General features: G+C 41.1%; 1 protein-coding gene across 2 annotated transcripts in view; it reads left to right on the plus strand.

Moving 5' to 3' along the window:
* ARHGAP24 (Rho GTPase activating protein 24) overlaps nt 1-23635 on the plus strand; it is a 180417-nt gene that overhangs the window by 44191 nt on the left and 112591 nt on the right. For both annotated transcript variants that reach the window (XM_061479780.1, XM_061479790.1), the window contains one exon: nt 5362-5449. In XM_061479780.1, coding sequence (XP_061335764.1) covers nt 5362-5449 — 88 coding nt within the window. The remainder of the gene's footprint in view (nt 1-5361; nt 5450-23635) is intronic.

The raw sequence follows: 23635 nt of genomic DNA on the forward strand, positions 1-23635 counted from the left end.
GCCTTTTGCAGCAAGTGATTTTACTGGCATCTTGAAAATACATTGTAATGGTGGAAATAAAATGGGATTTTTATGGTTACTGCAGTCAAATTGTGATTTTTTTTTTTTTTAATTTATTTTTTTTTAGTGAGCACAGTGCAGGTTTTGTTATTGACCTCAGTACAAGTGGATTTCTGCCTGTGCTATAAATTTGCCTCCTTGCCTCATGTCTGTAGGTTCCTGAAAGCACAAGGGGCTCGCTCAGACTTGAGATAATCTATTTTTGTGATAGTTTAGAGGCCAAACCAGTAGTTACGTAAGGAATGAGGATTTATAGATTTATAGTTAACTGATACCAGTCTTGCGTGTCCACTTTATCCTTCTTTGCTATGCATCACTTGTTTATGAATTCACAGTACATGTACATGTAGAAATATCAATATATGTATACATGTGCATGTGCATGCATATGCATATCAGGGATATTATTTACTCTGGATTCATTACAGGCTTTACTGTGAAATACAGTGGGCGCCTTTCAGGCTGTGACTTTGTAAATACTAGTGACATTAAAAGTATTATCCACCAAATGTAGTATTTTTAAGATACCATCCAAGTTGAAGTACATGGTTGTTCTTAATATGACACTCAAGAATTTCCAGATACAGCAACAAAAGAAACCATCCGAGCAGCACTTTTTTGCACGTGGCTGTGAATCATATAACCAACACATGGACCCAGAGTTCCTTTATGACTCTTAATCCTCCTATCAGTTGCCTCCTTCCTGGCTGATTACCTCCTTGCCTTTCTGAGAGCTGATTCTTTTTTAGCCCTTTCTATGGAGATGCTAGACTTCAGTATGGGGAATAGCAGTTGATTGCACACCACCTCAGCACTATTTCTGTGGACTTTTTGTCCTGAGAGATGCAGTTCAGCTTGCAGAGAAGCATGAGTCTGCATTTGTTCAGGAACTGCACTCTGGCAGAGATAAAGCCCTGGAAACTTTTGCTGCCAAACCAATGTGGCCACTTCTGCATTATTGTCGTTAACTGGTTAACCAACCTCTAGAAACAAAGAGGAAGAGACTATGTGAAGATCCTCAAAGTTAACTGAAACTGTACAAAAGTGCCAGGAAAAAATTCCTGGGAAGAGTTTCCCATGAAACAAGAAAAACAGATATGCAAATGCAGCACTTATCTTCAAAGCTGAAGTAAAATTCAGTGATCCTGATAAATCATCAAAGCTAGAAGGACAAGAAGAACATCTGATGTAACTGCTGATGTTGTAGATTTCTGAAGTGATGTTTTTAAGGGGTGACAGGACAAACTATGAGCAAGCAAATAAACCAGTTAAACTTTGGGGAACTGTATTTGAATAAATACAGATGACAATATTTTGGCAAGAAAGTAGTTAATTTCCTCACATGTCTATGTGCTTTTGGAGTAAAATCCACCCAGAGGCATTGAAAATAATCTATTTCCCTTTGTAGTTTCCAGTCAATGTCTTAAAGGCATGGGAATTCTTTGTATCATAAAGTTTCTTGGGGAAAGCCTGATATCTCTTGAACGTAAGTGGCAAGTCTGCTTTAGAAAATGAAGTCCAAACAAAGCTGGGGAAAGTGTACCTAGAGAAGAGTAATGAGAAGACAAAGAGGCACAGGGTTGCTTCAGTGTTCGTTACACAGAGTGTTTGAAACAGAAAAAAACTAGCTGTCAGCTGGTTGCCATGAATCACTTGTGTGATCGCCATCCTGTCTCCTCTTCCATTTTCCTCATGAAGTTCATCTGCCTAACAGTGCTGAAAGTGATGCAGGGGACCAGTGTGGGGTAAAACATCTCTTTGGGCAAGACTGTAATGCTGTGACTCTAATCCAAAGTAGGTTTATGTCAGTCTTGTTGCACTACAGTATTTTATCAGGCACTTTGTTAACTGATTAGTAATTTTTCTTCATTAAAGATTTTATATATGCACATTTTTAATGACAATATTTTTTTTCTGTTTCTGTGATCTTTGGTTTGAAGCAACAGTGTACAGTAGTAAAATCCATGTGTGTGGATTTTACTCCTTTGAAAGTGGGCTTGAGACTTGGTTAGGGAAAAGGCCAATGCTTCTTGAGCAACTCAGACTTCTGCATCCTGTAAGTCACCCTGAGCACTCTGTTAGAGAAGCAGAACTGCCCTGGTAAGGACACAAATATTGGAAATTGGAAAACAGCATGGGCTTACTCTCTGAAATGCTGCTGACCTGGTGGAGGCATAGCCTACAAACAAAATGGCAATGGGACCCAGAAGAGAATTGTGTCAGGGCCGCATTTGTCTCTCAGTCCCCCTTTTTTCTACATTTCTGTAGACTGTATGTCTTGTTCCCTGCTGGTACCATGGAATTGTCTTTCTTTTTTGAAAAAATATTGTCTAATCTGAAGTCTCAAGTTGAGGGTTTGTTTTAAACAGCTCTGAATGATTTGTTGAGTTTGATATGAAGCAATGTGAAGTTTTCTAATTATGGAACACTTACATGTGCTGATACCCATGGCAAAACATGTACTTCCTTCCTCTGGAAATCACCTTCATCTTTTATGTGCAAATTACTATCTTGTTAGGTGTCTTAAGACAGTGCAGTTGCATTTCCCCCTGAAGTTAGATAAATCAAGGGGAAAAAACAGAGCTTTAATTTGTTGAACCTCTCTGGTAGTCTGTACTCCTAGGATTATCCAAGCTGTAAGGATGGGACAGATGTAAGGAAGGGCACAGGCAGGCAACTGAGCAAGAGGACTGAGAGTTATGGGAGTACTGGGGTACCCCTGCTCATATCAAAAACTCAGCAGCCATATGGCTGTGCCACATGAGGGGCCACATGGGTTTTGTTACAGTACAGTGTGTTCCCTGGGTGTCAGTGTGCTGGTGTAAAATATATCACTAGCTGCTGAGATCTAAGCAAAGGGACAAAGACCAGATAGCCTTGGTACAGTTGTGTAGATAGCTACAAAACTCACTGAAGGGGAAGTGTTCCTATGTGGTGAGGCAGAAGATGGGTGTGAAAGCAGACAGAACGGGAAGTGAAAGAGCTGCAGTTACTCTCTTAGGCTTTCCCCACTAGTCTGAGGTGTGCAGGTGCATGTTGCACAAACAAAGCTATTTTCTTATTTAAAAAAAAACCTCCATAGGTATATTTTTTAATATTTCACGTGCACTGATATTTCCAATAATAGCCCTGAAAATAGACAGTAAAATAGAGTTAACTGCTTGAGAACATGTTTTCTTTTTCAGCCACCGCAGTGTTCTCTATGGTATTGCTCTCTGAATTCCCTTCATATTAACTTAGCTGTTATGTATGGCTTTAGGCTTCACGTTTTAGTAGATGAAATAGGCTTCATCTATGAAATGAAGATGCTGAGGTTATAAATAGTATGACTGTTTTGTTTTTATGTTCTCAAAGTTCTGTCATTAAGACAGCTCACTGTAAAGTAAATACTACAAGGGTTTTACATCACGGAATCAGAAAGTATCACATCATAATGAGACTGTAGCATGTCTGTGAGTTGCTAATGAGTTGACAGCAAAGCTGAATGCAGTTTTCATTTGCTGCCTTGTTTACAGAAGGCATATGTACTTTGGCTGCCTACACTGACACAAGGTCCTGAGCCAGTGAAATTTACTCCAGATGAGGACTGATCTGCCCATCCTGTGTGCTTGGCAGAGCTTTCCTTAGGTAAAGCTAGCTCAAGCTGAAAGATAAACTGGTCAAGAGAATTAGACTTGTCTTAATGGTCTATTGCATGTGACATAAAATACATGTAGTTGAAAATGTTTTTTAGATTCTTATTCCTGTTTTCCCATGATTCTCAGGCAAAATATATTCATAGAATCACAGAATGCTTTGTGTTGAAAGGGACCTTAAAGATCATCTGGTTCCAGCCCCCTGCCGTGGGCAGGGACACCTTCCACTAGAGCAGGTTGCTCAAATCCCGTCCAGCCTTATATGCTGTTTTTCTCTAGCACTTATATGAGAAGTTGAGCTATTTTGTGACTTATCTTTTACCATTCATATAATCATCTTTGCTTATGATACTATTCTTGTCTAATAAGGTATTTTACGAAGGTTTTGGAGTGTGACAGCTATTAACAGTTGCTGCTTATAGCAGGAACGAAGGGAAACAGTTTCACTAGAGCTGTTGGCCCAAGGGACTTAATGCTTATAATACATCTGTATATGCAGTGAGTAGGGAAAACACCTACAACTGCTAATTTGTGCTGCTACTACTGCCTCAGCAGAATACTGTCTATTTTATCTGTTTTCACTAGAAAGTAGCCTAGTATTTAATGGAGGTGATTTTTTTTTATGATCTGACAAAATATCTGTGCACCCTGTCTTTGGCTTCTCATGAGATACTGTACGTGCTGGTGAACAGCAGCCTTGTTATGCAGTAACTGGAGAGTATTGATGAGTAGGTTTTCTCTCCCATTAACAGTGATAGAGAGCTTGTACCTAATACAATTTCTAGGATGCAGCTCTGAAAATTTTGGGGCAGCCATCCCAAAATAATTTCATTAAGGAGTGCCTGCTGACTGAGGAGGAAATAATACTAGGAGAGCCTATAATATCTGAAAATGAAAAAGTTCTCAGAGGAAAGGGGTAGTATATTGAGTCTATCTGACAGCAGGGGCAAAGGGACATATGCAGAGCTAAAATTCCCCATCTGCCTTCTCAGGGTAGTGAAGTTGTGATAAAGGTGTTCGGAGCCCATCGTGGCTATTATCTGACATATCTGCCCGTAGCAAATGCATCTTTAAGCAGGGCTCTTGCTGTGCCTTTGAGAGATGCCTGTCTGCTGCTGTGAGATGCACTGGTGCTGCCAGTGGGTGGAAGTGAGATGTTTTTCATTGTATTTCTTCTCCAGGATGGTGTGGCAAAAAAGCACAGAGCAGGATCTGGGTATGCGCTCCCCAACTTGAGGTTACTCTTCTGTGCACATACTGTTTGGCTTTAGCCAGGAAACCTAGCTGGTAAATTAATCTGCCTCACACATGTAACTTAATAGCTTTTAACCAACAGGGTCAAACTAATCCTTTCTTTTAGTCCCAGATTTTTCCCTGCAGCACCGTGGAATTAGTACATGTGATAGGTACCAATATCTGCATGGTATCAAAAACCCAAGAGATGAAAAAAACCCTAAACCAGTTATTGAATGCTTCAGTTTTAATTAAGGAGACCTATGATGTTGGCTTTTGGTGTAATCTGTCCTCAGTCTCCCTTTGGGATTCAGTAGCCCAGGCGCAACACCAAAAATTCATATACACCCCAGTCCAAAAAGAAGGAGCGTTAATCTATCAGAAGCGTGGTAGCAGTTTTAATCCCATGTTTGTTGTTTTTTTTTTTCTTTAGGGCACCATTCTTCTGCCTGGCAACAGAGTAATTGAGCATCCCTGCAATGAAGAAAGCCCAGGAAAATTCCTTTTTGAAATTGTTCCAGGTAGGGTATTCTACTCCATGTAGAAAGTCGTAGCAGTTTTGTTCTTAGTGACAAATGACCGTGTCTGTTCTGCCAAAACAGAAGCTGAAAGTGATTAATGATTCCATTTAAGGGGAAAAAAGCCCTGGTTAGTTTGTTAATACTTTCAGATTTTTTTTTCATTCACCTCCAGGTAGCATAGGGAAAGGATGTGTTTTTTAATTGTCAGTTTAAAGCACAATTGTTCCCAGCAAGGGGTTGCACCACTGAGTGGCATAGCAACAATACAAGTGTATTTGGTAATTATTTTAGATTATACTAGGCGCTATGCAGTAGTGTCCCTGGTGGTAACAAAGGGATCCACAACCTAGCAGCAACAGCTTCCCAGTGTGGCATGTTGACTTGATAACATCAGTACTGTCACTGAAGAATGCTTCCTGGTCACTGTGGTTTGATAAACAGATTTTAACAACAGCAAGCAGTGCTGCCTTGAAACCCTGAACTTGGTTTTAGTTGGGTATTTTTCCCTTGGAGTAGATTTGTCTAAAGGATATTACACTGTCAACAGAGTGGTACTCCTGACTGTCAATTGCTTAAATGATTTGCTGACCTTTACTGCCGTGGACTTATGGTGGGCAGACTTTGTTTAGGAGACTGGTTGACAGAGACACTTGAGAGGCAAAGAAGTTCAGGAAGGCTGGACATCCTTCAAGAAGGAAATCTTATAGGCACAGGAGCAGTCTGTCCTTGAGTGCCGAAAAACAAGGTGGTGGGAAGACTACTGGCGTGGCTGCACAGAGAGCTCTGGCTGGAACTTGAGATGAAAAAAAGATTTTAAGTCTTTTGGCCTCTGTTTTTAATAGTAACACAAATTGTTCTCAAGGTACATAGCCCACTGAGCTGTAAGAGAGAGCAGATTGAAGCCCCCATGATCCGAGGAGAAGTGATTAGTGCCTTACTACACCACTTAGACACACACAAGTCTATGGGGCTGGATGGGATCCATCCAAGACTACCAGAGGGAGTCTGGGGCAACAACCTCAAGTTGCACCAGGGAGGGTTTAGGTTGGAAAAATTTCCACACCAAAAGGATTATCAAGCACTAGGACAGACTGCTCAGGGAAGTGGTCAAGTCACCATCCCTGGATGTATCTAAAAGACATAGACATAGTGCTTAGGGGACATTGTTTAGTGGCAGTTGTGAGGTTAATGGTTGGACTCTAAGGTCTTTTCCAACTTAATGGTTCACTGTTTCAGCATCTGGTTAGCCCACTGTTTATTCAATATATTCTTTTAATCCCTGTATTACTTTTCAATTTACTCCCACAATGGCTATTTATAAAGGGTAAATAGAGGATGTTTGTTAAAACTCATCACCTTGTTCTTACTTTTAAACCTTCTCTATGTCAAGGCATAAATGTAGTTGTCTTGACTGATATGCAGAGATTGTGGTATGTTGTACGTGTAAGAAATATGAAGTAGATTTCAAAGCTAAGGAGGATGGTCACTCACTGGAATTTGCAGATGCAGCTCAGTACAGTGCAGCTTAATTTTTTCTTTTTATACATGGCAAAGAATTTAATTATGAAAGCTGTGTGTAGTAAGGGATTAGTACGCAAAGAAAGCCAACATGGTGTCTGTGAGGTTTGCTCAACATTCACCCCAGCTTGAATCAATCACATTTTAAAAAGTTTCTCAATGTGGTCTGTATCTTTTTCATATGTTCTAAATATTGAAAGAAACCTATTATTAACATTGGAAGTCTGGGGTTGACTAAAATCTTGTTTTCATTCTTTTCATTTGAAGAAGTGCCTTCCTCTTACCCCTCCCCCCCCCCCCCCCAAACATGTGGAATGCTTTCTGACCTAAAATTTCCAGAAAAAATGAGGCTTCTGATCGGTCATTTCATAAATTAATCCTGTATTTCTTCTGGATGTTGTAGATGGCAAAGAAAGAAGCTGACCTTCTGTAGTTGTAGCAGTAGGGTCCATGCCCTATGGCAGGGGGTGTGGAGGGGCTAAGATCAGCAGAAAGGTACGCTGGCACTGATTTCAGGGATGGTGGTCTCCTTCTCACAGACATGACCATGGGAAAAGCAGCTTTAGTTTCTGCTGCGGGTTAAACTAGGAGGTGCTGCTGAGGAAGTGCGCAAAACAAGGGGGTTCTTATCTCAAAAGGGCTGGGATGCTGCCACATCACATGTGAAGACATTGATATAATAAATTTTGCCGAAGCTGGTGCTCTGTATGTGCTGATTCATGAAACACCTTAGTATGTCTGATAATGCTCACCCTGAGTGTGCTTATTATACTTCTGGTCTATGTGAATTTGGCATTGAGTGTGGCGTATTTAACCATAGGCCTGGGATTCGTGTGCGGTGCAGACATGAAAACCTTCCTATGCAAGCATGCAGGTGGCTATATGGCACCAGAGGGTCACTGCCTGCATAGGACCTGCCACAACTGAGCTGCAGAAAGCTCCCTCGGGTACTGCTTGTAATCTTCCCTAATTCTGACTGATAACAGGACAGTAGGAAATGGTGGTGGAATAAGGCTTGAATAGTCAAACGTTTATGTTACGAAGGCAGGACCTTCTGTCCGTGTCCAAGCACCTTCCTCAAAGATCATTCATTTTCTGTGTATGATGCTATGCCAAACATCACTGATGCCTGTAGGATGTGTACAGCACATTTGGAGAGATCAGACCACACTTGGCTGCAGAAACAGTACCTGGGTGTTGCCTAAATTTTGGAAAGCCTCCAGACAATGCAGTGTTTCACCTTGGTTTTGAGTTACCAGTGGACTGTCAAGTCTCAAACACCATCTGTGTTGCTTCTGCTCCCATATTTGGATTGCGTATTGCTGGTTTTCAAAGTGTCAGCACCTCTGACTCCATTTGCTTCTAGCCTGAGCCTTTATGTGCCAAGCCTGACTGGGGTCATCCTTCATGTCCAGGTTGAAAAGCCTAGGGTGGCATAGCTGGGAGTACCAGCTGGTGAACTGATGGGCAATGCTGATGGAAGAGCACGATCACTCTTGTGATTTCCAAAAATATTTGTGATGCTATCTTTCTGTACGCTCGAATTAAAAAAGTAGTTTGCAATTAGTGTTTGGGCTGCCTTCAGTGTTTATCTGGAGCCTTCCTGAGAATCAGGAAGGGTGCATTGTTTAGCTTATTCATGAATTCTGAGTATGGGGTTTTGAATGTGTGTAGGATAGCACTGGTGCATGCAGCTATAGTGACTTCATACTGGAATAATTTTCCTTTTGAGATGATTTGCTAAGGCTTCATGACAAAAAGAAGTTTTTGGGAAATCGGATAGGATGTTTCATGCCACAGCACTGGTCTTTGAGGGATGAAATTAAAACTGAGTCTCAGGCTGACAGGAGGTATGAGAGTACCTATAGAAGTGTTGTCAGCTGTATGTTAAGCAAAGATGAAGTGAGCTTTGCCAGCATCATGTTACTGTTGCTTCTCAAGACAAGTATTGTCAGCCTTTTTTAATGGAGCTGTTTGTCATCTGTATCCTCTTAGTGACTCAGTATAAAAGTTTTATAGGCTGACAGCCACAAAACTGAGCTCACTGAGTGCAATAGAGAAAAATTTATGCTTTGGGTGGGAAGGGACCTTTAAAGATAGTCTAGTAATTGTATATTGTGGCCAAGGTTCTGTTTAGCCTTTGTTAGCTTGCATATGAGAAAATAGCTATATAGCAAAGGATCTATTTGCAGGGGTTGTTTTTCATTTTGTCATTTTGAATGAACATTGTGTTAAATATATGGTACTGAAGCTCGTCCTGCTCTTTGATTCTGCTTTCCATGTATTAAAAATTGAAGTAACTTTAGTTATAATCAAAAAGGCAGTAGTGACAAGTCCTCTTTTTGTCTGTCAGGTCTGTAGGCGGCATGAAAGCTTGTGTGCGTTTGTTTATTGGTAATACATGCAAATTATTTTGGGAATGTACGTGGGAGTAGGTTTATACTATGAAACTAATTCTCTGTACGCAGCCATCTCTGAAGATGAATGAAAGAAATGTGTGGGGAGACAAGTATCTTGCAACTTTAATGTTGTAATTAAAATACAGATGCCTTTAATTTGCATTTTGAAAACATTCTGTTCATTCCTTAACTTGTGGCATGGTTTAATACTTAAAATTGTTCCTTTTCTCTTTTGCTGTGCTGACGAAGTTAAGTTACAGGAGTGAAACTGTCTTCTGTACACCGTGAGGCCCATGTCACACTTCTGTGCGGGAGTCTTTCTGTAGTGGAGTCAGTGTGACCATGAGGTGATGTCTATGGTTATTAACAGCTTCTCTTGCGCTCAGAGGCATTTTTTTGTACTCAACAGAAACCAAAAGAGAGTTTAAATAAATATCTTTTTTAATGAGGAATATGCACATACAGCAAAGTTTGTCAGTAGGTTTGTTCAAGTGACTGTTTTATTTGCTGACTGTTAACTAGTTTTATTTAGAAGATAAAATCTCATTCTATGAATTTGTTCTGTTCTAAAGGAAACATGATATTTTTATATTGATATGCAGGTGTAATGGAGGAGGATGCTTGTGTTCACACTGAACTAATGGGGTGACCTAGTTGTGTTTTTGTGACCTAAACATCACCTGTAGGAATAGAGGTGCAGAACAGAGGCATGTGAAAGCATTGTACTTTGCATGTGTGGTGGTTTGTAGATAGGGGACTTGATTCTTGCTTCAGTTGAGTTTCTTCATCTCATTTGCACCAGGAGGAGCTGAGCACAAAGATGGGGAAGCTCAGACTCATCCATTATTTTACACACAAGTCTTAAATGCCTTTTTGGAGTCCCTTGGACTTTCCAGGGATTGCTACATGAAGGTATTTTGGACAAAGGCAGTGTTGGAAGGAGAAGGCTGCAGCTTTCCCAAGGATGTCAGGATGCTTGTAGGGGCTCCCAGAATTTGAAACCTCATCTCCTGGTGCACTCAGGAAACACCATCAGATCAGAATAATCTGGGATTATGTAGGTAATTGCCTAGAAGAGATCATGGTTATTGAATGGGCAAGGGAATATTCTTCATAGTTGACTGGACTTTGATACTCGAAACTAAACTGTTCATACTGCTACCTCCCCATCTGCTGTTATTTGAGATTCTTATACAGTGCCTGATTTCCTGCTCTGTGAGAGTGATAAGTAATTTTATAGTTTGGCCTCATAGGTAAGAAGCCAGATCGCCACTCCAGTGGTGATCACATTCAGCACCTCAATGTTATTGAATCCTATATTATTTAGCCCTTGTGCTGTATTACATGCAGATTTCATAAGAAAATAGCACTGAAGGTGAGTTTACTTACAAGACCATGTTTGCGCAAATGATCTCTTTGCATGCTGTGTTCTAAGGCATGAGTTGTCCTAGAGATGGTGATGAAGATTACTCCTCCCCCCCCCGGTTTCTTGGAGTTGGTCGGTTGCATGAGTGTTCATATTTAGTTAATACTGTTTAAAATAAAACACACTTTTCCAAACGTTGATCTTTGACATTCCTTGTGGAATCTTTTGCTTGGAAGCGTTGTATATCTGTGCTGTACTTTTCACCGCCGGCAAAGTATCATAGCCTGGCATGTATATATGTCTGTGTGGGTGAATTTGTACTTCGGTAATACTGAGTTACCAGAGTCTGTTCTTCCCTCTAAAAGCATTCTTGGTGCAGCCTCATGTTATGTGTCTGCAGCTTAAGGCATGGTTTCATTCTTAGGGTTTATTCAGACCATTAAGAAGTAACGGTAATATTTCAGGGAAGTTACTTGTAGTCCCTGCTGCTGCTTTTCTCTGCACTTGTGTGTCTGATGATTTCTTGTGTTTATGGCTCCTGGGCTATCTCCCTTCCCATCAAGGAACATGAGATTGTTCTTGAGTAATGGATGGTGGATACTGCAGACAGCAGGAATTACCTTCAGCACTGTACACTTCCATTTGTTTAAGGTCCGTTTGTCAGGCCTGAGAGCTGAAGTCAGGAGAACAAAACCAAACATACTTCTGAGGAAAATCCCACCATTTTTGTTCTGGTTTAATGAGTGCTCTCTGTGCACGCTTGTTTTCTGTAAGTATATCTTTTCAGACAGCAGTTTCTCAGTGATGCTACTCAATGGAACTGTTGGTTCTTATTGTGGTACTAACTGAAATCAGGCCAAACGAATTGCTGCAGTGAGACAGCTTGCTTCTGCTTCTTCAAGTAGAAGTACAGGATATAAGTCAAAACATGACAGGTACTTAAAATACCTGAGCTAATTCTCAAATGCTTCAGCTGCAAAGGATATGAAACAAAAGCAGTTTCACTCGACTGCTGTGTACAAGCCTGTCTCAGGACTTAGTTTTGATACTCCAGCAGTCTTCTATGATACTGTTTGAACATTTGGCTGCCTTTGCATCACAGCTTTTCCTGTAATAATTATTTTCAGGGAATTTAGAAGCCTGCAGTAGGTTTTACAAATTGACATTAGAAAAATGATGCCCAGGGCTGTTGTGGAGTGTGCCCTGTGAAGTATTTTTATATTATATTGAAGGACTTGAGTTGTTGCTCTTCACAGCATGTTTGAATCTCATTTTTCTGGCATGAAATTCTGATGCTCTGCTCTCTCAGAGCAGTGGGCAATATTTCATCAGGTTTCTAGGTTGGCTTTTTGGACTTGTGAAGCCTTTGACTACACAACATTTCCCAACAGCCCATGGCTTTATTAGGGAATCTCTGCAATGCAGTGAAACATTAGTTCCCAGAACTTTGAAAATGTTAGAATTTTTTTTTTTTCATTTGGCAGGGAAAAAAAAAAGAAAAAGGTGTCCACTGGCTTTTTTTATTTCTTTGTGTCTTCATTTGCCGTACCATATGGCAAATAAAGTTTCCTACATATTAACTGAAATGAAAAATTTCCTATATATTAACTTCTGGTAGGAAGCAAGAGGCGGGTTTGAGGAAGGATAATAAAACTATTTTGTTTCTCCTGCTGCAATAGGCTTTCACTCCTCAAAGCTAAATTATATTTTTAGTTCCAAAGGTCAGTGTTATTTCATTTCTGCAGGATAGCTGTCTTATGTTTGAGTCAGCCTGGATTTGTTTATGTCTGTGTGCCTATGGCTGAGAGTCAGGAGGGATCTTTTTTGCATATATGTATGTCACACTGATTTCATTGTCAGTTAACAGGTTCTTTAGACTCCAAGCATGTAGTGAAGATATATGTCTGCTAGTGTGTTGTAAAGTTATTAAAAACTCTTCAGTTCCCTGTTGATACACAGTGCTTTAGCAGATTAAGCCCTTTGAGACTTCCACCGTCAGTTCTCAAATATCTGAAATAGGAAGGCCGCACTAGGTGATAATTCTTGTCACCTTCTCATTGGCAGTGATTTTAATTGAGGGTCCGTGAAAGCAAGGAAATGTGGATTTGGCAAGTTCACTTGCGTTTTTTCCCTAAGTGACACAAGTAAGACAAAACAGGAATTAGAGGTAAATCTTTTCTTTTGCGCAACAATTTTCTTTGTAGTGCTCCCATGTAGCTTAACAGGTTGGAGACTGGATACTTACTGTAACTTCTATTTCAATATTCTGCTGATAACAATACTTTGAGGTCCTAGAAGTCACATGACAGCAGGGCTTCTGTGGGATGGGGAAAGTTGGACTCTGCAGAGAGGCACCAAATGGGGCAGATGATTATGTGACATGTTTGTCTGTGACTGATGTAACTCAACACGATGTTTTGAGAATGGAAATGTTTCAGAAGGCTTTGAGCCCTGTTGTTTTGAAGTAGAACTGCTTGTTTTCTGTAAGGATGTAGCCTTATGAGAAATAAGGGCAAGAGTTCCCTGCTTTATCTTTTCAGGAGTAATTGCCGCGTCCAAGGTGAGGATACACCCACATGTACAGCAAGTAGCTTTCCCTGAAGTCTTAGCAGCATGTCAGGGACACAGTGCGCTAAACAAATTCACTTCTCGTGACTTCTGGAGAAAATTGTTTGTGTATTAAGAGGTTTCCTACCCTGCTGCAAAAAATGCCTTTCCATAGGGCACGTGCACACACGCCCAAGCATTGAGGTACTCTCTCCACCTTTGCTGTCATGCAGATGCTTGATGTTCCCTTCACTATGAGCATGGCTAGCACAAAATTGATTCCCTTTTCCCCCATGATCCAAACCCCAAAAACGAAGCATTAAAGCAGTCAGCTGCTTTGACTTGTTTCCTGTGCTGAATTCCTATCTCATCCTGGTGTGACCCTGGTGGATTTAATTGGTGCTGCCACAAAGATGAATGCCTCACCCTGTATGTGCTGACAGCCAGCAGTGCCTCTTCATTAGTTGTTAGGCGTACAGGACCTCAAGGGCGTTGCTGATACTGCCGACTGAACTAATTGTCCCTCTGATATCTTCTGGAGGGAGCAGGCAGGCTGTTTAATCAAACGGGCCCCAGCATTACTGTGCATAGGTATTGTATCTCTGTGTGATGGTGCATTGTGCTAATACAGCTTTGAGCGCTGTTCATTTCCTATTGAAGTTCTCCTGAACACACTGCCATCCTTATTAACAGAGTGATTTCTCAAAAATGTATTTGGTGGGGAGCCTTCTCTCTGCATGTAGACATATTGGCACACTTTGTCTTACTGTTGTCCTTCAAAGAAACTTGTAACAACTCTAAACTGCTTTCTTTTTAAGTGACCCTTGAAAATGCATGGACTCAGTGAGCCAGAGAAATGAAGCTGGCTGAAGCTGTGTTGCTTGTTTCTCACAAGGTTAATGGTGAGGGCTCAGTGGGAATGAAGTCTTTTCCATCTCGAGCAGCAGTTCTCATGATGCACAAATATTTGACATGCTCATAATAGGTTTGCCCCCTTCATAGATTTTAGAAAAACAAAACCCAAATCATTCCCAGTCTTAGATCCTGGTGCAATAAGATGGCAGGTCATGCCACCAAGCTGTTGTGCTGGCACCGTAACATTTGCTAATTTCAAGCTCAGTTCCTTTCAGGTCAGTGCATGCAATATCCCTCTTAAGCATGCCTTTTTTTTTTTTTTTTTCTTTCTGTGCCTTTGTTGTCTTGGCTACTGAGCAACACCTGGGAAAGGCACCAAGCTCAAGATACCTGCTTTGTGTTCCAGTTCCAGCAGCGTCTCCTTCCATGACATTGTACCAGATACTACCTCTCTGTGCCTTCATGTCCACATGTTTAATTGAGACAGCATCTGCATCCTTGTGAGAAGTACAAGCCTTGCATATTAATGATGCTAAGGAAATGTCAATCTTAACTAGTGATAGTCAGCAAGAAGTTTTTAAAACCTTTATACTGAGGGAATACACTGGAATTGTGACACACACCTGCAGTGATATGAGTAGTTTTGCCTCCTCTCTTTCATATGGAAGATACCCTCGTTATATCACATCTCTTTAAAGAGCAAGATTGGTATGACTCAGTCTTGGGCTACTAAAGAACTACCAGAAAATGTCCTGTGTATCCTGCAAGGGGAGATGGGCACCATTTCCCTTTCAGAAGATGCAGTCTCTTTTCTAGTAGAAGTCCAGCACTTCTATTTAACATACAAGAGCCTGTAATAGCTGTTTTAAACATAATTTCTTTATCTATGAATGTTTATATATTTTTTTTTATTATTAATCTGGTAGAAATTGCATCAGTTTAGGCCATCTGCTTTTAAAGATGGAGGAATTAAATCTAGATGCAAGCACTATTTAAAAGAAAAATTAAAAAAAGCCATTTCTAAGTATGTTCTCTGGGGTATGCAGCATGTGCTGGTAACTGAAGTCCTTTCTATCTTTGTGAAGGAGTGCAGATTACAGACCAGAAGTGAGTGTGTTTATATTAGATGTAATAGTGCTTGCTTTTTTGAACGCTATTTCCCAGTTATGATCTGTTTTGAAGAGAGGTGACAGATTAAGAACATCTGAAAACTCCTAAACCCATTTGTTTTCTGTAAAGGATGTAGCTTGTATAATGAAAAAGTTGGGGCATGGATTGTTCCCACCCTATTTTAAATGCCACCAGCTGTAATCATAACAGTGATGATTTTTTTTTCTTCACCTCAGCACTGGAGCTTGACTGTGTTGGCAAATGGCTTTAGTAGTGACAGACATGCAGAGATAGTTTCCACAAAGCCAGGTTACTGGAACAAGAGCTTGTTGCTCTGACAATTTTTGATAGTCATTTGGGGACTAAATGGTGTGGGAGGAGAAGCAATATTGGCTTTTTCCATTGGTCTGTTAAGCTGTGAGGAATTTTCTGACCTTTGATAGTGCAGACTGTGCTGAAAATAAATCGCACCAGCTACAGTAAGGTCTTCATGCATGTTTGTGTTTTACGCTTTAACTATGTGCTATGGACACACCATTTTGTTTGTCACTACGGAATCAGGCAGTTGATACGCTTGGCATTGTCTGGTGTATAAATACAAACTGTGTCTCAAAAAAGTAAAGTGCCTTTTATCTTCCTAACTACAATAGCACTTTGAATGGCATCCCTGACAATTACTGACTTCATGTGTGTCCCTCTAGTGGCGACATCAAGAAGTCCAATCAGGGCTTCAGTTCTTCATTTCACGCCAGCAGTATCCTTGGCATATCATGAAGCGCAGCTTGAAACTTCGATTCCCAAACGAGTTCTGTGAGGTGGGGAGACAGTACGAGGAAAAATCGGAAGCAGTGGTAATTCAAGCTTTTTGAGAAAAGATTTTCCTAAAAATCCATATTCATGGAATCATAAAATGGTTTGGGCTCAAAAGGACTTTAAGATCATCTAGTTCCAACCCCCCTGCCATGGGGTTGCTGTCATTATTTTGATGAATTGTGATAATGATTACTTTGCTGTCTGCCTCTGCTCACAAATTGGTGATCCATCATCTTTAGTCAACATGCAAAGTTTTACGATGTTTTCATTACAGTTTCCTGTGTGCACTTTGTGTATGTCAGTTGTTAAATGGTTATCTGTACTTGATTACAAGAAATAATGAAAATAGCATTGTAGGAAGAAGCGAGACAGAAATATTATGGAGGGATGCTGTGAAGTGTAGACATTCAAGATACTGTTATCCTTGGGGTGTTCTGTGGTACAGATGTCTGCCAGTCTTCTGCGATAATGAAATTTTAATTGTCAGCAGTAACCTCTGCAGGTGAGAAAAGTAAATCAATTAAAACACCTACTTCCTCTGTCAAATAACTGGTAGTATCCTACTTAAAATGGCAGGAAAGACAGAGAGTAGGCGACTTGCCTGAAGCTGTCTGGGAAGCTGGTGTCTGAGTCTGAAGGCAGATCTCACCTGCTTGGTGCACCAAAAAGCTGTGCCTTCAGTGTGGGAGGCCAAAATATGCAGCCCTGTGAAGCCCTCTCATCTCTGAAATAATGGGGAAATGTAAGGCCTATTTGGGTTGAAGGGTGGTTTAGCCAAGCATTCTCAAAATATGGTACTTCCTAGTTCCTAGGTCATCTGACTACAAATTGGATTGTTTTCCTAAGGTTTACAGATCTGAAGGCAGGATGTGCTTTGTTTTTTCTCATGTGCTTGGGTGTTGCTGCCTGACCTAATCGTGCACCCTGTGACTGTGGCAGTAAGAGGCTCAAAAGGCCTTTGCTCTTCACCCAGTCCTTCTGCAGGATCTTTCACCTTCTCTCTTTTCTGTTACTGGTGCTAGTAGGGGAACGTTGATTGTTATTTAAATAAAGTATCATCTTTCTCCTTTATTTTTTTTCAGCCATGCATTAGAGGAATGGGACAAAACATTTTAAGTTCATTGTGAGTGTAAGGACCTCGCTTGTCTTTGTTTCTTCAGCACAGGCAGGGGTCAAATTTAAGGCTGAAAAGCAGAATTTCTACCTCATTTCTGCCGGTTTCACAGTTATACCATGTACATGGTATTGATTCTATGATTCAACATGGTAAAAGCTGGGTTAGCCTGACTCCTTCCCTTTGACAGGAAAGGAAAACCTTTCTGTGTGATGTGAATGTCTTTGCCCAGGGAGACGTATCTCATCTCACGGAATTGTAGCTTTATTGCTGCCTCTGGAGATGGAAACCTCTGCTAATTGAATTGCATATCTTTTATAAAGCTAATGGGCATAACTGGTTATGAAATGTTGATCTTCTGTGCTGTGTTTCAGATGCCTGCTATATTCATAAATTTAGTGGCTATATTTATAATGTAGTGGCTAGTTGTTACTTTCTGGAAAAAATAACAGGGTAGCACGTGTGATTGATGTATGTTTGTGAAGAGATGGCTTCAAACTGCAAGTGCAAGGTTGACTGTCAGATATTAATGGAGCTGGTCTACAATTTCAGTGGTGATTAGTGAAGGAAAAATACCAAGGAGCAGTGCTTGATGTTCTGTTGGCTTCTGCTGCAGACCAAACAGTCTCCTCTGTGGCAGGAGAAGGGCTGCTGCTCTGGGTGGAAACAAGTTGCAAATCTGGCTCCATGGTGTGTGTTTCAGGTGGCACATAAATCCCAGAATCATAGAATAGTTAGGGTTGTGAAAGGACCTTAAGATCATCTAGTTCCAACCCCCCTGCCATCGGCAGGGGTGTCTCACACTAGACCGTGTCACACAAGGCCCCGTCTAGCCTAGCCTTGAACACTGCCAGGGATGGATCATTCACTCCTTTGGGAAACCCATTCCAGTGCCTCACCACTCTCACAGTAAAGAACTTCTTCCTTTATATCTAACCTGAACTTCGCCTGTTTAAGTTCACACCAATTCCCCCTTGTCCTGTTGCTACAATCCCTGATGAAGAGTCCCTCTTGAGCATCCCTATAGGCCCCCTTCAGATACTGGAAGGCTGCAATGAGGTCTTCACGCAGCCTTTTCTTCTCCAGGCTGAACAGCCCCAACTTTCTCAGCCTGTCTTCATACGGGAGGTGCTCCAGTCCCCTGATCATCCTTGTGGCCTCCTCTGGATTTGCTCCAATGGCTCCATGTCAACAGTTCCATGTCTGGGGGCAGCCTGCCCTTTTGTCCACGCATGGCTGTGTGCAGCCAAGGCTGGCAGGGGGATCCTCTCTGCAAAGGGCTTCTTGCAGGGCAACTATGGAAAATGTGACAGCCTTGTCAGCCAGTTTGCTGTATGCCAGTATGGAGGAGGGAGAAGGAATACACCCAGGAAAGGGTGATCTTTGCGGCTTGCCAACTGTAGTGTTGCAGCTATGGGGTCTGGGGGAAAGACGCCATCTGCTACCATTTGGCATGACTTGGCCGTGAGAGCACAAGAGGGCATCATTGTTCTCAGCCCTAGTGGAATGAGCTGGCAGCATGCCAGCTGGGCTGCTGTCTTCTGCAAGAGATGGGAGTGGGAGGGATGTGATGGTAAAACAGCAACTGTGTCTCTGCCTTGCATGTTGCAGTGGTGTGAATGCTGGGGGAGAGGGTCAAGGGCACCTTGGACACTGCATGCCTCTCTGCTTCTGTGTGGTGAAAGGGCATACTTCACCAGGGTGAGTGGGTCTAGCAAGGGGCTCCCGGACTGTGATGGAATAACGTGCCTGTCAAGGACAATAGCACTGTTAAAGTTCTTAGTAATGTTAGAGGGGTAATAACAGGGGGTTTACATAGGCTGATGAGAGAATGAGCTGGCTCAGTGGAGACCTCGCTGAGCTTGGATAAGCATCCCCAAACAAGATTAGCTATACTAGGGGCTGGTTTCCTTAAGAAGGGCAGGACACCTGCAGCTTTATGCCTTTCAGTTTGTATTGTGGCTTACTGTTACCTCTAAGTGTAGACCTCACTTTCTAGGGACAAAGATAGCAGGAGCTTCAGGAAAAACTTCAGATAAACTGCCTAAAGCACCATGTACAGAGAACAAAATACTAGCATTCAGCTATGGCAATAAAATAGCACAGAGGTGGGAGAGCACGCTTTTAGCAGCAGGCAAGACAAACAGTAAATCTGTAATTCTGTCATTAAGGTATGACAGGCAATAATAGTTGGAGCTAAGGAGAACGAATAATGGAATTAAACAGTGGGTTACCAAAAATTTATATAAAGGGGAGTGGTTTTGTGTCAGGGGAACATGAAATAATTTGGGTCAAGACCTTGTTATTCCCTTGTCAATAGAAAGTCAATTTAAGCTATGGTAAAGGCAAAAGAACAGTTGTACTATAACACTTGTTCATGCAAGGCACACATGCATGTGCATGCTGTCTGTCCATTTGCAGTATTGCAGAGGAGCACTTCCGAAATGGTGTAAGAGAATCCAAGCAGGGAGACCAGCCGGCCGTATGTAACGTGCCTGTGATGAATAAAAGCATGTTTAGCTTCCATCTGTTCTGTTTTGGATGATGCCGATAGAAGGGTCATGGTTTTGGCAGTGATGGATATTTGAAACCATTGCCATTTTTAGCTGTTCCCAAATTTTTCTCATTCTGTTTATTGGATCCCTATTTTCCTTTTTGACATGTATGGCCAGATACACTGCAGGTGGTGATTTGCTGCAAGTGTTTAGATAAAGTGAGTCCTTGCTGTGTCTCCTTCTACCACTGCTGCACTCAATACAAAAATCATAGGGAATGGGTATCATTAAGAATATGTTTTGGCATGTTCCAGATAACTATAATTTTGCTTTTCTGGACATATATGCATGATTGCTTTATAGTTTATGAAATATTACTAGGGTGTGAGTGTAGCTTAAAACTAATAACAAACTTAGATGTGCAACTACAGTGCAAGAAATGGATTACTTGCCAAGCACAGTATTTTATATGATTACTGAAATGTAAACTTTCTTTTTTCTAATTTTTTTTTTAATACACAATTAAAAAAAGGCATTGAGGAGTGTTTTTACATAATTCGGCTTTCATTAAAAATAGAAATGTGTTGTGGACTTGCAAAACGGTGCACCACACACAATTATAGCACTCAGTAGTTCTTCCGGGAAGATGGCAAGAGATCAGCAGCACAGACATAGGAGAGCCTGAGATGCTACTTTTGCAAGTTGTCATTATGGTGGGAGCTGGGCCCGTGGTCAGACATGCCCCTCCAGAGGTTTGTTCTGTCTCTAGAGGAGATCCATGTGGATTGAAGAGCAGTATTTTGCCATAAATGATTGCAAATCCATTTATTGTAGTTCCATATTATTAATCTTTGTGAATTTTTGTAATACCTAACCAGCCTTTATTTAAAATGCTGTAATTGCTTTGTTAGACTTCAGTGCACTAAAATCCATTTAAAGAATCCGCAAAGGCTTTTTACATGTCAGTCTTTTTAAAGCCACACAGATTTGCAGAGAAGTGGCCTTTCTTAATGGTGCTGTAGTAGGTCTGTGTTGATTTGTAGTGTTTCGAGTATAGCTTTGTCCATATATGCAGATGATGAGAGAAGAAAAATGTGAAAGTCATTTTCCACTTTAAAGTGCTTTTGTTCTCTTGGGACTCCTACACACCCCAGTGATAAATCCACAGTTCAGGTTATATTTAGCAGAGAGTGTTGACACTGGAGCTGGGATAACTGAAATTTATGTTTTTGGAGTACCATTATGTACTGCTGGATCTGCAGCTGTGTTTTTAATGCATCAGCTCGCTTTTAATTCCTCTTCTGTTTTAACAGCATAAGCTATGTATCCACATGTTATTTAAAATAAATAGACAGTGGTCCCCTAGAAATGCCCTGAAGATTCAGTCATGTTCGTAAGTTGCCCTGTGCCAGCAAAAGCTGGGGAAAAGTTTTAATAATGCTTTTATTCCATATTAATTAAATGTCTGACTGGTGGCACTGTTACTCAATAGATTCAATTACTGTGAAAAGATCTGTCATCCAGAGATGCCCATCAGTAATTACTAGTGCCAGATGGCACATGTGATGCCCCTTCAGTGTTAGCCATTGGTTGAATCCCTGTGTCTGAAATAGGCAGTAATGCATAATGTTTTTCCAAAGGTGTTTTGTGCATCTTGTTCTATATGTGAAATCGAGACAAGTCTAATGTTACCAAGTTACATGGATTTGAACTTAAAACTCATTTTAATTGCTTACCACCCTCATTCCTTGATGGTTTTTTGATTATTGTTTCAACATTAACATTGTTATTATTTTCTGAAACAGGTAATTCATGCAGTTCAGAGCCCAACTAAAATCTCTACCAAATCATTTTGACAATTTCAGCCTTGATGTAGCTGAGACCATCCTTGGAGGTTGGTTGTACTTAACCTGTTTCTGAAGAGAATAAGTAAAGGTTAAATACTGTGCTTAGCTCTTTATCTTACCCTTTCCTCCTTCAGTGGCATAACTTGCAGCAAAGAAATATAATCAAGGCCTTGTACAGCCCTGCTGCTCAGTTCAATTCATGTTCTCTCTATCAGTAATGTGAAAATTGCTTTTTGTGAATTGATGGTGAGATCAGTGTTACATGGAGTGTGTGGCAGTTCTTTTAGTGCTCTCTTTGCCAATTTATGTACTTAAGTGATGAATCTTGGCCAGCTCTTAAACAAAATGAGGTTTAAATCTAAGCTGGATTTTTGTGCGTCTGAGGCAGTGGTGCCTGACCTCTGACTGTGCTCCGCAGTGATATTTTGTTCTGCAGTATGACAAATAATCCCTCTCCTAATTTCTGATAATAAACAGGCATACTGAGTAGTTCGTCTATGCTTAAACTCACTCTAAATACAGATCAGCTTCTCCAAATCCATTTACTCCTCCTGCTGAGTTGGGTGATGAAGTAGTAAATGGAGACCTTTCAAACGTAAAGACCTTGTAAACAAGGTGAACTCTGCCCTGATACAGTGCCAGGCAATTAGCTGAGAGCACCACTTGTTTGCTGCTGCTTCCAATTTACTTTAGATTTTGTATCCTGTGGCAGCAAGCAGTGATATTGTAGCCAGGCCCTTGGCTGTTCCTGTACTCGGTGACTTTTTCTAGCTCTTTCTTTGTCCAGCTAAGGGAAAGAATTGCAATGCCCTTTTCATCCCTGATGAGCCTTTACTTCCTCTCTCCTACATCTTCCTGCCTTGGAGCTAGCTATGGTCCCTGAGAGCTGGCAGTGCCTGTCCTGTTCTTGTCACTCTATGTCCCTGTTACCCTTTGCAAACAACTCTGTTCTTACTGACCAAAGACGTCATGCAGACTCACAAAAAAAGCTTGATTCTGAAAGTCTCTTGCAATGGGGGCACATGGCAGAACTTTCATTGCCAGGGCCAGTTATAGTGTCAGCATGTGCAAAGCCTGATACCCTTAAGAGTCCATTAGTTTTCAGGGAGACCTTAATATCAAGGAAATTTTATGAGCCGTGCAACTATAAGGTTAATAAAGTTAATGTTTCATTGTTACTGCCTGTGATGTAGTGTACTGGGTAATGCAAGCAAAGTGTATGGCAGTGCTGCCCTCTGCAGCCTCCCGTTTATGGTGACCACAGCAGTCGTGGGGAGTTTTAAGGCAGCCCTCCCCAGGTAAGGTTGGAAAGCTACCTATGCCCTGCAAAGGCATATTAATGCTCCTTCTGCCCTCACCCTGCTAAAGTGCTTTTTGCCTGCAGGCTATTGCACACCCCCGTCAGCCATTGTTGCTAAGCAAGCCAGACTTTTCAAGTTTTCATGGGATGCTCTAAGCCTTAGCCTATGTTGATCATGCTCCCCAACATCAGTGTAGACATATGCAGCAGAGCTTGTGGGCTTGTGGAGTGACTTTGTGTGTGGTGGGTATGGTGAGTTGGTACTCTCACACACAGGCACAGCTGTGTTTTACTCCCTATTCATCTCCATCCAATTTGCACGTTTTGTGCCTGTTACCAGCTTTGGCATGTAAGAGAAGATCTATTGCCTTATAGATGGCATTTTTTGAAGAGTGGAGTTCTTTGCTTGGAAAAAAAAAGTATTTTGGGAAAATTAGAATGATATCCTTAGTAAAATTTGTTAATTTGTTTGGACTGTGCATTTGGATGATGTTTTGAAGAAGAGGTTGGATTTCTGTATGTTTTTCACAGCAGTAATTTTTAGTGGGCTGAAGATGAGTGGTTGGATCTGTTGAGATGTCTTCTGGATCTTTTCAAAGTTATTTTCCTGCTCTAGCTTTGTTTCTGGATTGCATAATCCAGTCTATTTAATTAATTCAATGTCTCGCATGAGCAAAGAACATGGTATTCTATTACCATATACTCTTGGTCACCTCGATTGTATTTGCTGGTGTGCATAGTTACAGTGCATGTTTGTCCTACTCAACTTAATCTACCTCATTCAGATACAGATGCTCTTCCTCAAAGTTGAAAGTTTTGTGG

Source organism: Pezoporus flaviventris, unplaced genomic scaffold, assembly GCF_033815535.1.
Source record: "Pezoporus flaviventris isolate CSIRO_AGI_PZ_B2104156 unplaced genomic scaffold, CSIRO_AGI_Pfla_v1 ptg000002l, whole genome shotgun sequence".
Taxonomy (NCBI): domain Eukaryota; kingdom Metazoa; phylum Chordata; class Aves; order Psittaciformes; family Psittacidae; genus Pezoporus; species Pezoporus flaviventris.